Source organism: Hibiscus syriacus, unplaced genomic scaffold (genome assembly GCF_006381635.1).
Source record: "Hibiscus syriacus cultivar Baekdansim isolate YM2019G1 unplaced genomic scaffold, ASM638163v2 tig00110319_pilon, whole genome shotgun sequence".
NCBI lineage: Eukaryota > Viridiplantae > Streptophyta > Magnoliopsida > Malvales > Malvaceae > Hibiscus > Hibiscus syriacus.
Window position 1 is genome coordinate 3,606,598 of NW_024062678.1, and position 16,376 is coordinate 3,622,973.

The following is a 16,376-nucleotide window of genomic DNA, read 5'->3' on the forward strand; positions in this document are numbered from 1 at the left end:
AAATAAATTTGTCCACTATGAGATTTTAGAAAATCCGTTCAGACGGCAGGATAAATCCTTAAACAAATTTATTTGCTATCTCATTTTCACCACACTTTTCGAGTCATTTCGGATTAAAGAAAGGTAGAAGAGTGATTTGAAAGTCTGTCTTAAGAGTGTTATCCAAAATAATAATCAAGACGAAATTGAACCTGAGAAAATAAAATAAAAATGAAGTTAAATTTTTTAAATAATAAATAAAATAAAATATAAAGAAAAAAATACTCTTTTGATAGATCAATCGATCGGAATAGTTGAGGCCTGTCGCTATACAGTTTCCTTAAGACAGATATTCGACCACTCATTTGGTACTTAAGATCGTTGGTCCTCTATCTCTCATGATATAACAACTAGATGATATTCAAACAGTAGCACAAACTTTTAAGATCACGAACTACTTCTTGACTTTGCCTATCACCGAAAAACTAAGGAGATAATTTTTTTTTTCAAGATTTATGAAGTTCTTGAATTTTGAGATGTTTTAAAATCTGAAAGATTAGTTCTTTATTTATAGGGATTTTCACGAGAGATTTACTTCAACTAAATATCTTTTAATATTCAAATTTAAACAGATAAAATTATCTTTTAATTTGAAATATTAAAAGATTTAAACTCTTTTTACTGTTCAAAATTAAATAGATATTATTTTAATTTGAAATATTGAAAGTATATAATTATCTTCTAATATTCAAAGTTAAATAGATGATAAATACCTATTAATTTGACATATTTTAAAGAGTAATTATCCTATTAATATTCAAATAAAAAAATATATCTTAATTTAAAATAAATATATATTTAATTTAAATATTAAATCCATGAATAAATTCACCTTTTTTCTAGTGTTTTGAAAATCGGACCGGACCGGCCGGTTCAACTGGGAACCGTTGCCTAGTCCGGTTCAATCTACACCGGTTGAACTGCTACTAGTGAACTGGCCGAAACCGCTGAACCGTTCGAACCGGACCGACTGAAAACCAGAAAAAACTGGGAAAAACCGGCAATTTTTTTTTTTTTTTAAATAAACCAAACAACGTCGTTTGTTAAACGAGCCAAGTCGAACTCGAGTATTGCTAAACTCAACTCGAACTTGAAAACTTTAAAAGTAAACTCAACTCGACTCAAACTCACAAGCTAAAAATTATTAAGTTCAACTCGAACTCGAAATATAATATTGAAACTTGAACTCGAAAAGGCTTGAACTCAAAAAAAATTTAGAAGCTCGATTGAAGCCTAAAATTCGAGCTTGATTGAAGTGAAAGAATAGTTCACTCAATGCTCACCAAAAGGCTCCATGATTTTGAATGTCAAATTTACTCTATTATTTATAGAAGTTAGTTGGGATGATCTTCTATGTTTCTTAGCCATGTGAGATTGTTTTGTTCTCATATTTTTACTCTTTAGACTTTTATGGTGCTATTCTATATTTCTTAGCATGTGAGATTGTTTTTTTAAAAAAAATTAAACCAAACAATATCATTTTGTTATGATTTTTTAGCCCCAAATTTATTTTTTAATTATAGTTATATAATTATATTTATTATTTAATATGTTTTACCTTAAATATTATGTTGTACTTAATTTGAATCATTTTGTTTCACTTGATTTTATGGTTTTTAACTTATATATGTTATTACTTGCTTTGAATTTGACTTGTGATATAAAAAATTATTTTTATTAAATATTTTTGGTATTTTTATTTAATTTTTTAAATAATTATGATGTCGTCCGGTTCTTCCGACCGTCGAACCGATTCGACCGGTTGAATCAGTAAACTGATAACATGACCAGTTCATTAACCGATCCTATTCTGAAAACCATGTTTTTTTTTCTATAAAAAAAAATGACCGGAGGCAATCTCACCTATTTTTGGAAGATATGAACTTGGCCCCACTCGGTATAAATATCTAAACGCTCTTGGATGTGCTACCCCTACTATTATTAAAAACAAAAGCAAGAGGTCCGTCTTCCTTGGAATTTAAGATGCTAAACCACAAATTAAAGCCGCTTCTTCCCACCTTTATAAGTTGAGAGCCAGAAAGAAGACAATTGACTGAAAACTATTTATAAAAACACTTGGGCCTTTCAAATATTAATATATAGCTTTAATCTTCATTCTCAAACTACAAAAACAAAAGTAGAACCGCTGGAGAGTAGAGGCCATACGGAAAATTAAAATCATCCTTTGCTAAACGCCTCTCGTTTTTATTTTATCTTCTTCACACTTCCTTTAAACCTTTCTTTACCACCACCCCCCCAAAAAAAAATCATTTCGTTGGATCTTCCCAATCCTTCGAACGTGATTAATATTTATTTAATTATCCACGCCTAGTTTATCTATATATGAAATCTTTCCATCCTTTAATCTATTATTTATCGTGAACAAAATATCATATAGATTCGAAACTATATAATATAAAACTATATAATTATATTGTTAAACCCAATTGTTACTTTGTAGAATATTATTTATATAAAAAGTTAATTATAAATTTTAGGCCTAATATATTTTTTTTTGGCTAAACTGTACATTTTATCTATTTAGGTGTCTAAACTATACCAATTTTTACATGTAGGTGTATAAACTTTTTTCAATCAATCCTGAGGTCTAACATTATAAATATTATAATTTTAAGTGCCTGTAATTTTGACCGTAATGACCGTTAGAAAATTCTGATAAATAACACATCTCAGTTTTAGTAATTTTGAAATTTTTAAAAAAATAAAAACATATTATTTAAAAAAAACTCAAAATTTTCTCAAATCTTAAAAAAATCAAAACCTTTGAAAACCCTTACTCCAATCCTATACTCATGTCAATCGCCACTGTTGTCGTCGACCGAAACTACACCCGACAACGCCTCCACTTGACAACCAACCATTCATCGAACCCCAATTATGATTTAAACCTAACAAACAAGGAAAAATCACGACACTTGTATAACCCCACAAAACCTGACAGCACGAGAAACGATAATGGTGACGACGACAAAAAAAGTGACGACAATGATGGCATCGGCGGCGATAACCATGGCCGACAAAAGAGATGGTAAGATTAAATTAGAGATTTTAAGGTTGATTTGAGTGGGGTTTTTTTTGTAATTTTAATTTTTTTTGAGTTTTTTAATATAACAATATTTTTAAGTTTCTTTAAAATAAAATTTTTAAAATTACCAAAATGTGACACATGTCACTTAATAGAGTGTTTAACATTGTTATGATAAAGACACTTAAAATGATAACGCTAGTAATATTAGACACTTGAATTGACTAAAAAGAAATTAAAAACCTAAATGGAAAAAAGATATTGTTTGAACACTTTTTCTTGTATTAAGCCTAAATTTTAATTTTAGATTTTGAATTTGTTATTAAACTTAATTACACAAACCTCAATCAAACTTAAGCATCCTTCAAATAAATAAATAGACTTCTGGATTTTAAATGTGAAATTCGTATCACAAACTTAAAATTTGTCCAAACCCAATTAACAAATCTTATAAAAAAGTAAAATAAAATGAGAGTTGTTATCACTTGGATTAAAGATATTCTCCAAATTACTTGTCACGTGAGAAGCAACTCTATAATTTTAGTTAGGGTTTATCATGTCAACGCATTGGATTAATTGGAAAAACATTTTGTCTACTTGAAGGACAGAGAGAGTAAGAATTCGGGGGGTCCGTGGCAATAGCCAAGGCCCAAGGGCCCCCACCTTCACATTTTGAAAATCCATACATTCTCAAACCCAAAAATCCTATAGGACATAACAGACATTTATAAATTATAAATAAAAGCAACCATGTGTCGAATAAAATTTAATTATAACACAAGTCGTTTCTCACTGCACCATTTGATTTCACATAACACACATTATTAACATCGACAAATTGGTAGTGATCAGTTTTTCATTGTTCAAAACTCGTATTTTGCGATAGGAAATACATTAGGTTTGAGATTGAACTATCATGCTTCAGAGTTGCTCCCTAGGTTAAACTAAACTGAAAAACAACCCCCAACTCTCAACTAACCACTTGCTTCTCCTCTTTACGATGGCTAAAAACACCCTACTAAAATGTAAAACTAAGCTCATTCTACAACCAAATAAATGTTATGGCACATTACAAGCTCTGGAAGAATGTGTGAAGGATTTGTTTAGAAACTATATCCATTTTGGGAAGGTTGAAGTATGCATTTACAAACAGAGAAGGCTGTAGAAGATGAGAGGTATAAAAGCATTATCAAGCTGTGCTGTGTAAGCCTCCAACAAACCACTTGTGGTCACGGCAATGAGAAGAGGAAACCAGTGCTGTGGAAATTGGAATTTAAGACATCACTATATATGTGGTATATTCATAACCCAAACAGTAAATCAGGTATCATCTATGATGTCAATTCAAAAAACTTTCCCATGACTTTCTTTTAATACAACATTTAACGACTTAGCCAGATTGGATTTTTCAGTGAAATTCATTCCTGACTAAGTTGCCACAAATGTTCTTATGATGAGTGTCAGTCAAGATCTTCATGTGTGTGTGAGAGAGAGAGAGAGAGAGGACCTGAGTTAGAATGTATCCAGTGGATGCCAAAAGTGGAAGCAGAACAGAGCAAGCAGCAAGGACAGATACTATACCAGCTGCAGTGCCTTCAATAGTTTTTTCTGAATTTTAAGAAAGTTGCTAGAGTTAGCAGGTAAAGCCTCCCAAGCATTAAAAATAAATAAAAGGTGTGTGTGTTGGGGGGGGAGATAGAGAGAGAGCGGGAGAGAACGAAGAATCTTACTGCCAGTTTTGCTCCACCTAAGGACACCATATTTGTGACCGACCATTGATGCCTAAACATAAAAACAAAATAATTAGAACTTTATGATCAACCTGGACAGAATAACAGACAGCCAGCCAATTTTATTAATGTGTAGACCTTTTAGTAAATAACCTTTATTACTAGCCCATTGTCCACAAGGTTTTCAATTATTGCTCAAAATTTGGTAAATTACTTTGTAATATAGTCAGGGATAGACACATGATTTTATGTTAAGAGGGACAAATTTATAAAGTTCAAAGAGAGGGTGAACTTGTAAACTTTTAGGGGGAGGTGAAAACAAAATTTCAATCGAAAATATGGAGAAAATATCTAAAAAATATAGGAATTTTAAATTTTTAAGGGGGTGACTGCCCCCACCCACTCCCCCCTCATTCCATCCCTAAATATAGACATGATAAGTTGGACTCCCTAGGGTTACTAAGTATGGCACTAATGTTGGTGGTGGAGTTATTATGGCTCTTTTAATCCTACATAAAGATGGCCAAGGTTTTCACTTCTCTCTCTTTCTGGAAAAGCTTGGAATAGAATATTTGTTTAGGTTCAAGAACTTTAGCCATATTCACAGGGGATGTTAAAACTGTTCATTTGATATTAAGCAAATTCAAGTAGAAAATTGCATTAATTTTAGTTTAGTTCAAGAGCAAATTTGGCATGAAAGAAAAACCAAAAGTGCAACAAGTGACAACATCATAAGCATTGTAACATGAGGCACGATATCAACAAGCAATGATAATTGTGAATGTGATCGAACTTGTTTCATTATTAAAGAAAGAAGAATGCAGCATGAACTTTTGAGAAGAATATACATACTAGTGATATACGTCAGATTTTGTCATTTTCAAAACATCCGGGAAATTCCCAGGTAAGTGTTAAAGTGAAAATTTTGACATGGCAAGAAATTGAAGGCTAAATGGAAACAGTAAGCGCATTACCATTGTATCTCCAATGCCAAGGCTTAAAATTCCAGCAAAAGGGGTAAGAGGCCTATCATTGAACCCAGAGGACATCCATATAGGGAGTGCACATCCCAATAAGAGTGAAAAGTGGCTACATAAGAAAAAAGGGACCTTAAATCAAATTTCTTGCAACAAGTATAGGCATTATAGATCCAGTAATGGTAACAATCCATACCTTACAATAAGAAGATCAGAGTCACGATGGTCTGTAAAGGCACTCATAAATTGATGTACAAGTTGCCCTAAAGGCCAAATTCTCCAAACCTGCTACAACAGAAAAGTTATGCAAAAATCAACAAAGAAATTTTAAAATGAATCATCAGTTTCCCAGCATGTGAGAAAGCATAAACCTTGCTTAAAATCACACACAGATATGATGACACTTGCAAACATGTCATCCTTTGAAAGCTTTAACTAGTGATCATCTAGATAGGTACAGCAACTTCACATGATATAATGTTCAACATCTACATAATATTTCCAAGTTAGAAGAACTTACTCGAATAATTTCTAATACCAAAAAGACTGCCAAAGCTGCACCAAATGCTAGATCAAGAAATTTTGGCTGGAAAAAGAAATTACAAAGTCAATATAACATCTAATCAAACCGTTACTAGAATGAAAGAGCAAAATAATATTGCTAAATAACTTAAACATGATACTCAACTGTATACTCATATCACCTGGTAAATAAGAGCAGGCAGAAACATTGAAACAGCCAGCAGATGGTAGTATTTCCGAAGAAGAATTCTCTCAATCTTGCTATTCTTAGAAATGTTGTAGAACCTCAATACAGATATGTATATCAAACCCGACCAGTAGATACATAGTGACAGTCTTTTGAATGGTTCCGAGAAAACAAACTGGAATATCCTGTAAAAATGAATGATTTAACAATAAGACACATGCAAAAATTGGAGGGAAAATTGAAGATAACATGACAAACAAAAATAACGGTAACCTAGAAAGAAAACTGTCATTATCTGTTAACAATAATTCCTTTAAAGTCACGTGACAGCATAAATCAGTTTTCTCTCTGCTGCACAACCTTAATCCATAGAAGCAAACATAGACTGTAGCACAAGTAACTTGCAACTCTGGCTAAATCAAATACCAGAGACAAGAAACCACCCGTTTAACCGATAATATCCATAATTCCATATCCATATCCATCATCAAACTGTACAATTTAAAGTCACAAAAACCTCTTTGTAAACACCAAATTACCTCAACATTAGATTGGATTAGATTACAGAAACTAGATGTAAGGAGGATAGATAAAATCAATGAACAAAATGTTAATAAACAACACAATAATACAGTCCAATTGAAGAGAAAAAAGATCTTTCAGCAAAGATATACCATAGTATAGGATGAACATCAAAATCTAGGACAGTCATCATCCATGATGGGGCAACCACAATCATGATAAATCCAAGTGATGTAAAGAATATAAGAGATCTCCTGATTTCTTTGTTTTTTCTCGATTCAGAGTTGTCAGCACCCCAGAAGTATTCCCATAAGTGGACAACAAATTTAAAAACTACTGAAAAAATAAGAAGCCCAAGAAGCACACCCTGCACAGAATAGAGCAACTTTCACAACCCAGCTAGAGCATTTCCAAAGAATATCATCACTTAAAGATTCATACCTGGATAATAATACCTATCTCACTTCTTTTAATTCCATATCGTATGGATACCAACTCTGGTGAAATCAACAATCTACAAACCTGTTCAAACAATGTAATTCATGTCAAAAGGTCAATCTGCTGGGCTTTTCGGCAATAAGCGCCTGAGTCCAGTGTGGTAAAACAACCGTAACCTTTGAAATGGTACACGCCAACATGTCACCGAAATAGAGCACAAGACCTGAAGTCAACAAAAGTGCTTCCCCTGCAACAAGATGGGATGAAAATAATCCTTTCAGTGCTCTCCATAAGAGACGCTTGGCTTGGGTAATAAACATTGACAGAAATTGTAGCTTGAGACAAACCAATTGAAGCACAATAAGGGAATGTATTTAGAAGATGCAGAATTAATTTCACTGCTGCAAATCCATGACATAGCAACCACAGTAACTTCAATGTTGTGTTAAAACCTGTATGCAGAGAAGTAAAACCATTGATTACTCGATACAGGTAAAATTTACCAATTTTTTCATCTTCACAGCTTACACAAAGCATGAAACTGAAAAACAGCAATGCTATAACAAAAAAACTGAAAAACAGCAACGCTATATTAATGAAACAAGTAACTCACCGGTTTGAGATATTGTAGCAAGTGATATACAACAAACCACAGAATATAAAATAACACAGCTTAAGCTAAACTTTGCATCCCAAACACTACAGGAGAAATGAGGATTCTTATTGTAGGCAGCGCACCACATAACTACTGAGAGAAATACAAGCACACCGTAGCAACAAGCCGAAGCAGCCCAAAATTGCATTGCCATATGTTCATGCTCTAAACACAAAATTTGAAAAGAAACAACCATTAAAAAAATCTATAACTTAAATACATTCCCTACAATTCATAGTATAATTTATTTGTGAATCAACAATTTGATTTGTTAAATCCAACAAAGATAACATTTTACAAGGCGAAAATGATTAACCTCCAATCTCAATTTGTTGCAAAGAGAAAGCTCTTGAGAGCTGAATCAACTTGGAGAGCATTACAGTAGGCAACGTAATTGCACCTAACATAATTCCTGATGAAGCACCCGGCCTGCAAAGAAAAACAAACAAAAATTCAAACTTTCATATCAAAATTAAAAGAATTTAGCGAATTGAGGTTCTCTAAAATCCTAATTCTCCCGTTGAAAGAAAAAAGGGGGGAGAGAGAGAATAACATACCTGGTTTTGAAGAGGGAGATAGAACAGTCGGCGCGGATCTCAACGATTAGAGAGAAAACGGAGAGAAGAGAGAGGGAAAAGGCGTGGGGGAGGAGGGAAAGGGGGAGGGAATAGAAAAGACGGAAGACGAAGAAGAAAACCACGGCTCTCTCGCCGTTCATCGCCGACAACAGCGAGGTCACCATGGGATACCGGTAAAATGATTACGCGGGATGGATTTGACTAAACAGGAAAAGTTTTCAAACCGTTTATTCATTTAATCATATCTTATATAAAGATGTCCAATTTTGGTTTGGTAGACACGGTGGGATGTTTCTCCCGCTCGTCTTTTTTAAATATTATTTTATATTCACTAGGTAAATATAACTTTCGGTAATAAATTTAGTATTTATGTGCAATATGGTACATATTTTTTTTATAAAATTGGGTACCTAAATTTTCTTTTAATGGTGCAGTGGTACCTAGATCTTATTGGATTTGGAGCAATTAGTATCTAACTTTTTTATCGGTGTAATTAGATATCTAAAAATTTCTTTTGGTGCAGTTAGGTACTTAAGATTTTTTAAGTACACACGTTTAATTATGATTGATTTATACTTATCATTTTAATTATGAATTTAAGAGTATTGGATGAGAAAATATATGGATGAAATTAGCTCCTTATTTTTTATTTCAATGAATATTTTCTCATATCATATTGTTAATCTAAATCATATTTTCATTTATTTAACAATTGTATAAAACTCAACCATATATATCTCTAGACTTTCCCTTTTCCCCATCTTCTTTTCTTTAAACTGTAATATTCAATTCGTACATTATATATACTTGTATGATGTGGCCACTCATCCCCAGCTAAAGTTGATTTTGATTTTAAATTTCGAATCCTCAATTACTACATTCATACATTCATTTTCTTTTATAAAATGTATGTAATACTAATAAAAATAAATATGATGTCAGAATCGTTTTTTAATCAAATTTATGACCAAATGTATGATTACAATAATGGTTGAAGAATAAGAATACCAATAAAACAAGAAAAATCTTCCATTAAAATCACATTATTTTTATAATCACCCGTATATTATTATTCTTATCTCTATTTTCTAAATATTGAAAACTTTTGGACACCCAGAGCCAAGACTAGTTCGGCGGCAAACGCCTTGGACCAACCCATTATGAGGTTGAAACTTACACAGCTCATTGTCGAATTGAATCCATCCTAATCCGCTCACTCAGACACCACCAAGTAAAGACGAGCCCAGACCTTTGCTCGTTGCATTTTTTTTTAAATATGTATATAAAACACACAAGATTAGAAAAAGCAGGCAGCATTGCCAACCAAGCATCATCTGTAATGAATGATAGTGCTACCGCTCGTGTGCACCGGAAAGTATGGGATCACTATTTAGTGATCCATGCTTCTTCAAGTCTGGAGTGCTGAGGGAGCGTTTCCTCATTTTAACACATCCCTTCTCATTTTTCTCCCTATCCTCCGACCGCCCTCCATTCTCCACCACATCCTGCATTGCCAAATCATCATACTCTTCATCTGACTTTGTTGATCCCTCATCCACAGACCCTACCTATAAATCACAAAACAAGAAAATTATTTTATTAACTTTTTTTCATCTGGACTTCTAAACTCCAATTAGCGTGAAAAAAATATGTGAATCCCAATTCAATCATCCAACAAGTATCACTTAACCAAGCTAACACAACCCATGTCACAAACATCATCCACATTACACCCATACTAAGAAACTGATAACTCTTCTCATTTGGGCCTAATGTCGAGATGCCAATTGCAAATTTATCACTACCTACCTCTTATTGGATCAAACACGTCCATACCTCTTCATGATACTGTTTGTCACCATCATCTGTAAAATCTTCATCACTGTCTACATCATGTGGATCGTCAACTTCTTCATCACTCCCATGCACTGAATGTTCCTCCTTTAACTGTGAGATAGAAAGAGAACCACTAATCCCATTGCTTTTTTTTTTTAATCTAGTTTCTTATATACAACCAAAAATTAATCAAAAGCAGTGACACCAAGTGCTTAAAAATTTAAAAAAAGAAAGAAAATATCATAAGATGCTACCTCCTTTGAAGGACCATCAGACGTCGTTGGCGAACTTCCGCAAGAAGAATGGTGTCTACTGCCAGTAACAGTCGCATCACATCTCGGCTCCTCTACATTTCCAGCATGACTAGTGCCTCCTTCACTGGGCCAAGCACTGATTCCAAAGTTGCCAAATTGAAGATTAACGGGTTCAGCCTTGCCAAATTTTAAAGGTCCATACAACGGAACGCCTAATCCACCCTCACACCTACGGCCAGATGTGGGCCTTCCTTTACTATCAACTGATCGAACTGGCCAAGCTTTTGCCACAGATCCATCAGTGTTAAGAAGAGCCATCAATTGCCTAGAAGAACCATTCCTCTGGATCAACTGAAACATTCCCTTGGAGCTCATTGAATTTGCAGCACACTTCCGGTATTCATCATAAACAACAGAAACTGTATGTGTTAAAGGATCATAAAGTGGTTCCCCAGCTTCACGCCTGCGGAAGCAACCGAAAACTATTGCATGTATGGCTGCCACACTTCTGTCAACATTTGTGTTGTTTATTTTGGGAACCAGATGCTTGTCAGCTCGTTTGCATAGATAATCTTGTATCGCCCTGATATTCTTTATATACTTCACATACTTATTTTTTGCAGGGTCTAAAGTCATGTACTTTGCACGAACTGCAAATCTTTCCAAGTGTTTGTCTTCATTTGAAATGTATATCATGAATGGTATAATTGAGGGGTGTTTCTTCATAAGCCCCATCTGCACATGTGAGAGAGAGAGAGAGAGAGAGAGAGAGAGAGAGAGATCAGGGTAAGAACAAAATATGTCAGTTTTGGGAAATGAACACATCTGATAGCTGGAAGAAATCAAAAGTCTACTTACAACAAAACTAAGGCTTAAGTGAACGCCCTCGATAATTACAGACTCTTTCTTCTCTTCCCATGCAGTAATCAATCTATCTAGACTGTCAATGACCATCTCACTTTGCGCCTTAAATCCTTCAATTGCTATCTGTTTGGGACTAATCAATTCAGCACTAGTAGAACCACTCTCCATTGGTTGCGGATCAGACTTTCTAGCTGAAGAACCATCAGCTCGCTCACCTTTGGAAAGTGATTGAGTAGAACCTGCCAATTTTTTCGCCCTCTTTTTCGCCCTCGCTTTGGCAACTGCCACAGGATCCAAACACTCCCCAGCATGGTAGGTTGAAGCCCAGAGTAAAGGATTTTCCTTCTCATTTACAAAACTCCTCATCATGTGACGAATAGAGTCAGTTGAAATCACAGCAGTAACTCCCAACCTGCTAGCCTGACATCATAAAAAGCATTAGGATTAGCTATTATGCAGTTACCACCACTAGTGCTCACAACATTACTATGCAAAGCAAAGATACCAGCAAAGAAGACAAAGTAGATTTGCCACAACCGCTAGTGCCACACAACAGCACAGTCATAGATTCCTTCCTCTCCCGGATTCTGCAGTGAAGACCAAATACAATTCACTAGGGGAAACAAGATGGTGCTTTTATCTGATTTGAAGACTCCCAAGTAGAGGATATTGAACAAGATTGCAAGACCACTATAAAACCCACTACCATGATCCCATAACAAATCATATATGCTCATTTACTGCTAGTAGTAGTAGCAGTAGGCATGAAATCAGGGACAGAACCAAATATATGGTGGCAAGGGCCTTGCCCCCACCCAAACAAATGGTTTAATTGGAATTTAGGTTGCTTGTAGTTCAAATGTTATTCAAATTAAGCCTTGTCCCCCAAAATATTTTTGTTTTTAGGTCCCTAAGCTATTTGGCCCACCCTAGCATCCTATCCTAGTTCCATCCCTGCATGAAATTCTATAAATGTTACATAAAAACTTATGGTATACTAGTGAGTAGTGATAAACTGATAATAACCATCTTCTAGTCCAAAAAGCCACCGGGGTGTTAGGGGGAGAAGCAGTAAGCAGAACAATGAAACGTGCACATTCTCGATGCAAGCAATTAATTATATGCCATGTATTATTGCAACCTTTTATGGCAGGTATAAGATGTCGCACAATACCTGCATGCCAAAATCAAGTCATCTCTCTCATTTGGACCCACATACTTATATTCATCCAGAGCAACACAAACAACATCTAAGAAAATTTTCCTTTTAACAACAACTGATGTACGTCTTTTGTACAACTCAAACGGTATACTCTTATCTCTATCATCTTTCTCAGAAACTAAACAATTGCCTGCCTCAGCTCTACAAAAGTCACCATTAGCAGGTTGGGCGCCTTCCTTCTCAGAGTTTCCTTTCAAACTGTCAGGATATAATGTCTCACTTCCCTCTTGATGTAGAGAGTTATAAGAAGGTTCACTTGTAATCAATTCAAAAGCCCTCTGGCTAATCTGGTAAGAGATATGAAGAGGATATTGAGAAAAAGGATCCAATTGCCATAACAATTAAAGAAACATGAGAGAAAACCAATGGTGTGAAATGAAAAAAATAATGGCATACAATAACCATGACTATGGACGGTACACAAGAATTCTTAGTAGGCATCTGATTGAGGAAAGAAACGAAGTCCCAAATTTAGTATGCATGTTTAAACCAAGCACTTAATTTAACTATGAACCTCTCCCTAAACACGATAATGAATACCTCTATCTGCCTATAAGACGAGAAAGCTTTACAAATTGAAACTTGAACAGATAAAGTGTGCATTATTAGGCAACAAAATCACCAAATGGTGACGGGATGGGACCACATGGTAGAACAAAATCGACAATGCAAATATACCAACAAAATGGAAATAGAACGAAACTGATTTTATCTTGATTGATTTCTATGATTTCCAATGCTCAGAAAGCTTCGGTATTAAGAAAATGAACCTAAAAAACTAAGCATCAAACATCTTGTTCTACAGGGTATACTGAGAGAGAATGAAAGTTCTATGACGACAGAATAAAGTTTTAAAAAAGAAAGAAAATGTTACCATCAAATTGATAAAACTAGTATTCTTTTTCACTCAGAGGTAAAGACTAAAATGATGTTGAATTGAGAGAGAATTTTAGAAAGCACGTTAGAAGCAATCCAGATATATCATCTCATCATCCACATTCTTAGTTTACTAATTTCAGAACTGCAATGTGTCGATCAAACAGAAAATAAATAAAAAAGTAAAGAAAAAAAAGAAACATTTACCAAACAGAAATCGAGATTAAATCACAGATTCAAAATTAAGCTAAATCAACCAAATTGCTAGAAGCACGACAGGAAGTTAATATCTAAATAAAATAAAACACCAGACAATGACGTTCTAAAATCCGAATTTACTTCAATTAATGACCTATTTTATCTGTAAAAATTTATTTGTATCCACTCCTTTGTATGGTTAATATATAAGTAATCAACGTCAAAAATATTTCTGACATCACACTAGGATTATTATTTTGAACGATAATAAAAAGGAAAACCTTAAAGGCATGACGAGCTTTGCAGCCCATGAGTTGAAGAGTGTTCTGAAGAACGGGACGCGTGTAGCGAAACGACGTCTCCTCTCCCTCCTCATCTTCGTCCACCACAACTATATACAACACCTTCGCCGACTCCCCCATCTCTTGGCGCCAACAAAACCAGAATCAAACGTCAAAAGGTTAAGGAATAAGGCAATGTAGGAGAATGAATGAAGAACAAGTAAGATATTCTACCTTAATATGCTCACAGCGAAATCAGCCAAAAAAGAAAAGAAGAGAGATGATTAGGGTTTGGCTTTCCTATAAAAAAACATGACGCGGGAAACGCCATTCCGAAGAAGAAGAAAGAATGAATTACTGGCTATTTTGGTAGGCCATATCAGCACCATACCACGCATCACGCGGGCACGGCTTCCACCGGTCCTTTCATTCACTTTCAACTTTACGCAAATACCGCTCTCGCGGGAGAATTTCATCAAAAATACACATACAGCCTCCTACATAAATCCATTTTCCTCATTACAATTTTGTTTTCCATTAACAATAAAATTGCTCCACTAATCCCTAAACTATGACATTCCTTCTAAATCAGTCTTTAAACTTTTATCATTTCAGTGTCATCCTCGTACTATAACTCTCATTTTAAGTGAATTTAAACTTTTGAACATTCTAACTTCATCCTTAAACTATAACTTTTATTTTGAATCAGTCTTAATATTTTGAACATTTCAATTTCATCTCAAATTACCAATACATAATAATTATATTTTTTATTAAATAGATCCTATGGCTTAGGCTTCTCTTTATCCAAAACAAAATGTTAAAAAATTATTAAATGTCATATAAATATTAATGTATATTATGTAATAATATATTGTGATAATAATAATAAATGTTATGTTTTTAATCTTAATGAATGAATTTCTTAAAAAAATAAAAAATAAGTTGTGTTTACAGTTACTAGAATATATACCAATCGAATGTGAATGTGATTCAAAGTGAGAAAAATAAAGAAACACTCTCTCCCTAATAAATAAATAAATCTCAAAGGAATGGATCTTTTGCCTTTCATTGGTGCGGTCCAAATGGTTGAAGAATCCTTTAACTAGTCAAATTATTTTGAATATGTTAATTTAGTATTTATATCAAGATTTTTATCCCAAAAAAAATCATTCATCCAAGTCCTATTTATCTTGTTATCGGATCAAGTTTGAAATTTATTTTTATCATTGCAAATATTGTTATACTTAAATTTTTATTATCCTTCTCTATATTATCAAAAAATTGACCGAGTTAGTTACCAGTTGAATTAGTAAAACGTTGAAAATTCATTATTTAAATATTGATAGGGATATTATTACACTTTTATTTGTTCATAATTTAAAAGAACTTGTACTCTCATATCAAATATAATTTATATACTAATTCTTTACTATTTCATTTTTTTTGAATGATTTTCTCAAAAAAATAATGTTTTTTATATTATATATATATTCAATCAAGATTTAAATGTTGGAAAATAATAGTTTAATTGAATAAAATTGATGTTATTTATAATAAGTCATGTCACTTGATGAATAGACTTATTATAATAAGTCATGTCCCTTTTGAATGAACTTATTTTTTAGTATAAAGTTGCATACATTCAATCATTTTTATTCAATAATTTTCTTCACGAAAAGATTAAACCATTTCACGAAAAGGTTAAGCACTTTCATCAAAATGATAAGTCCTTTCATAGAAAGGACTTAACCCTTCAATCCATTTCCTTTCCTTATATAGGTTACTTGAGGCACAATTCTAAGACATAATTCACAGTGATGAATTAGAAAATACTTAGGAAATTCCTTTTAAATTCGTTCTTTCCGGTAATAGAGAAAGACAAGATTGTGTTCGATTAATCACTACGATTGTGCTTACTATTGTGATCGTTTGTTGTTGTATTATAGGAGACCGAAGTCCAACGTTACGCAAAGCACCTAGGAGAGGACAAACCTGTTTTAAGGAAACTGTTCATATATGTCTCAACAAAAATCCTTCTTCAATTTATATTATTCTACCCATCATATTTAGTGTTTATACACGAATAAACAAATCACACTCCTCTTTTTTAATTCTTTATTTATTTTGCTTAATTTGATTATATAATAA

The 16,376-nt window shown here is 33.5% G+C and overlaps 2 protein-coding genes across 2 annotated transcripts; both read right to left on the reverse strand.

Moving 5' to 3' along the window:
• Positions 1-4,104: 4,104 nt before the first annotated feature.
• On the reverse strand, positions 4,105-8,890 carry LOC120117237 (dolichol kinase EVAN-like). Its single transcript, XM_039137523.1, has 14 exons — positions 8,674-8,890; positions 8,433-8,545; positions 8,075-8,281; positions 7,809-7,913; positions 7,638-7,708; positions 7,465-7,545; positions 7,176-7,390; positions 6,497-6,686; positions 6,313-6,378; positions 5,989-6,077; positions 5,790-5,904; positions 4,816-4,867; positions 4,593-4,693; positions 4,105-4,342 (listed from the first exon to the last, which is right to left on the reverse strand). Exons 1-14 carry the CDS (start codon positions 8,856-8,858, stop codon positions 4,229-4,231), a joined length of 1,704 nt encoding a protein of 567 aa, XP_038993454.1. The 5' UTR covers positions 8,859-8,890; the 3' UTR covers positions 4,105-4,228.
• Positions 8,891-9,788: 898 nt separating this feature from the next.
• On the reverse strand, positions 9,789-14,528 carry LOC120117472 (P-loop NTPase domain-containing protein LPA1 homolog 2-like). Its single transcript, XM_039137750.1, has 7 exons — positions 14,226-14,528; positions 12,823-13,157; positions 12,154-12,235; positions 11,643-12,068; positions 10,785-11,519; positions 10,531-10,641; positions 9,789-10,262 (listed from the first exon to the last, which is right to left on the reverse strand). The coding sequence occupies exons 1-7, from the start codon at positions 14,364-14,366 to the stop codon at positions 10,047-10,049; spliced, it is 2,046 nt and encodes a 681-aa protein (XP_038993681.1). The 5' UTR covers positions 14,367-14,528; the 3' UTR covers positions 9,789-10,046.
• Between the last annotated feature and the right edge of the window lie 1,848 nt (positions 14,529-16,376).

What these genes read in the sequence shown, in the direction of transcription:
- LOC120117472 (XM_039137750.1), bottom strand. Translation starts at nt 14,366, where the DNA reads ATGGGGGAGTCGGCGAAGGTGTTGTATATAGTTGTGGTGGACGAAGAT. An exon ending in GACTTGATTTTGGCATGCAG is followed by an intron (nt 12,236 to 12,822) that starts GTATTGTGCGAC and finishes TCTTCACTGCAG; the next exon opens with AATCCGGGAGAGGAAGGAAT. An exon ending in ACTTAAGCCTTAGTTTTGTT is followed by an intron (nt 11,520 to 11,642) that starts GTAAGTAGACTT and finishes TCACATGTGCAG; the next exon opens with ATGGGGCTTATGAAGAAACA.
- LOC120117237 (XM_039137523.1), bottom strand. Translation starts at nt 8,858, where the DNA reads ATGGTGACCTCGCTGTTGTCGGCGATGAACGGCGAGAGAGCCGTGGTT. An exon ending in GCAACAAATTGAGATTGGAG is followed by an intron (nt 8,282 to 8,432) that starts GTTAATCATTTT and finishes TTTTGTGTTTAG; the next exon opens with AGCATGAACATATGGCAATG. An exon ending in CCCTTATTGTGCTTCAATTG is followed by an intron (nt 7,709 to 7,808) that starts GTTTGTCTCAAG and finishes ATCTTGTTGCAG; the next exon opens with GGGAAGCACTTTTGTTGACT.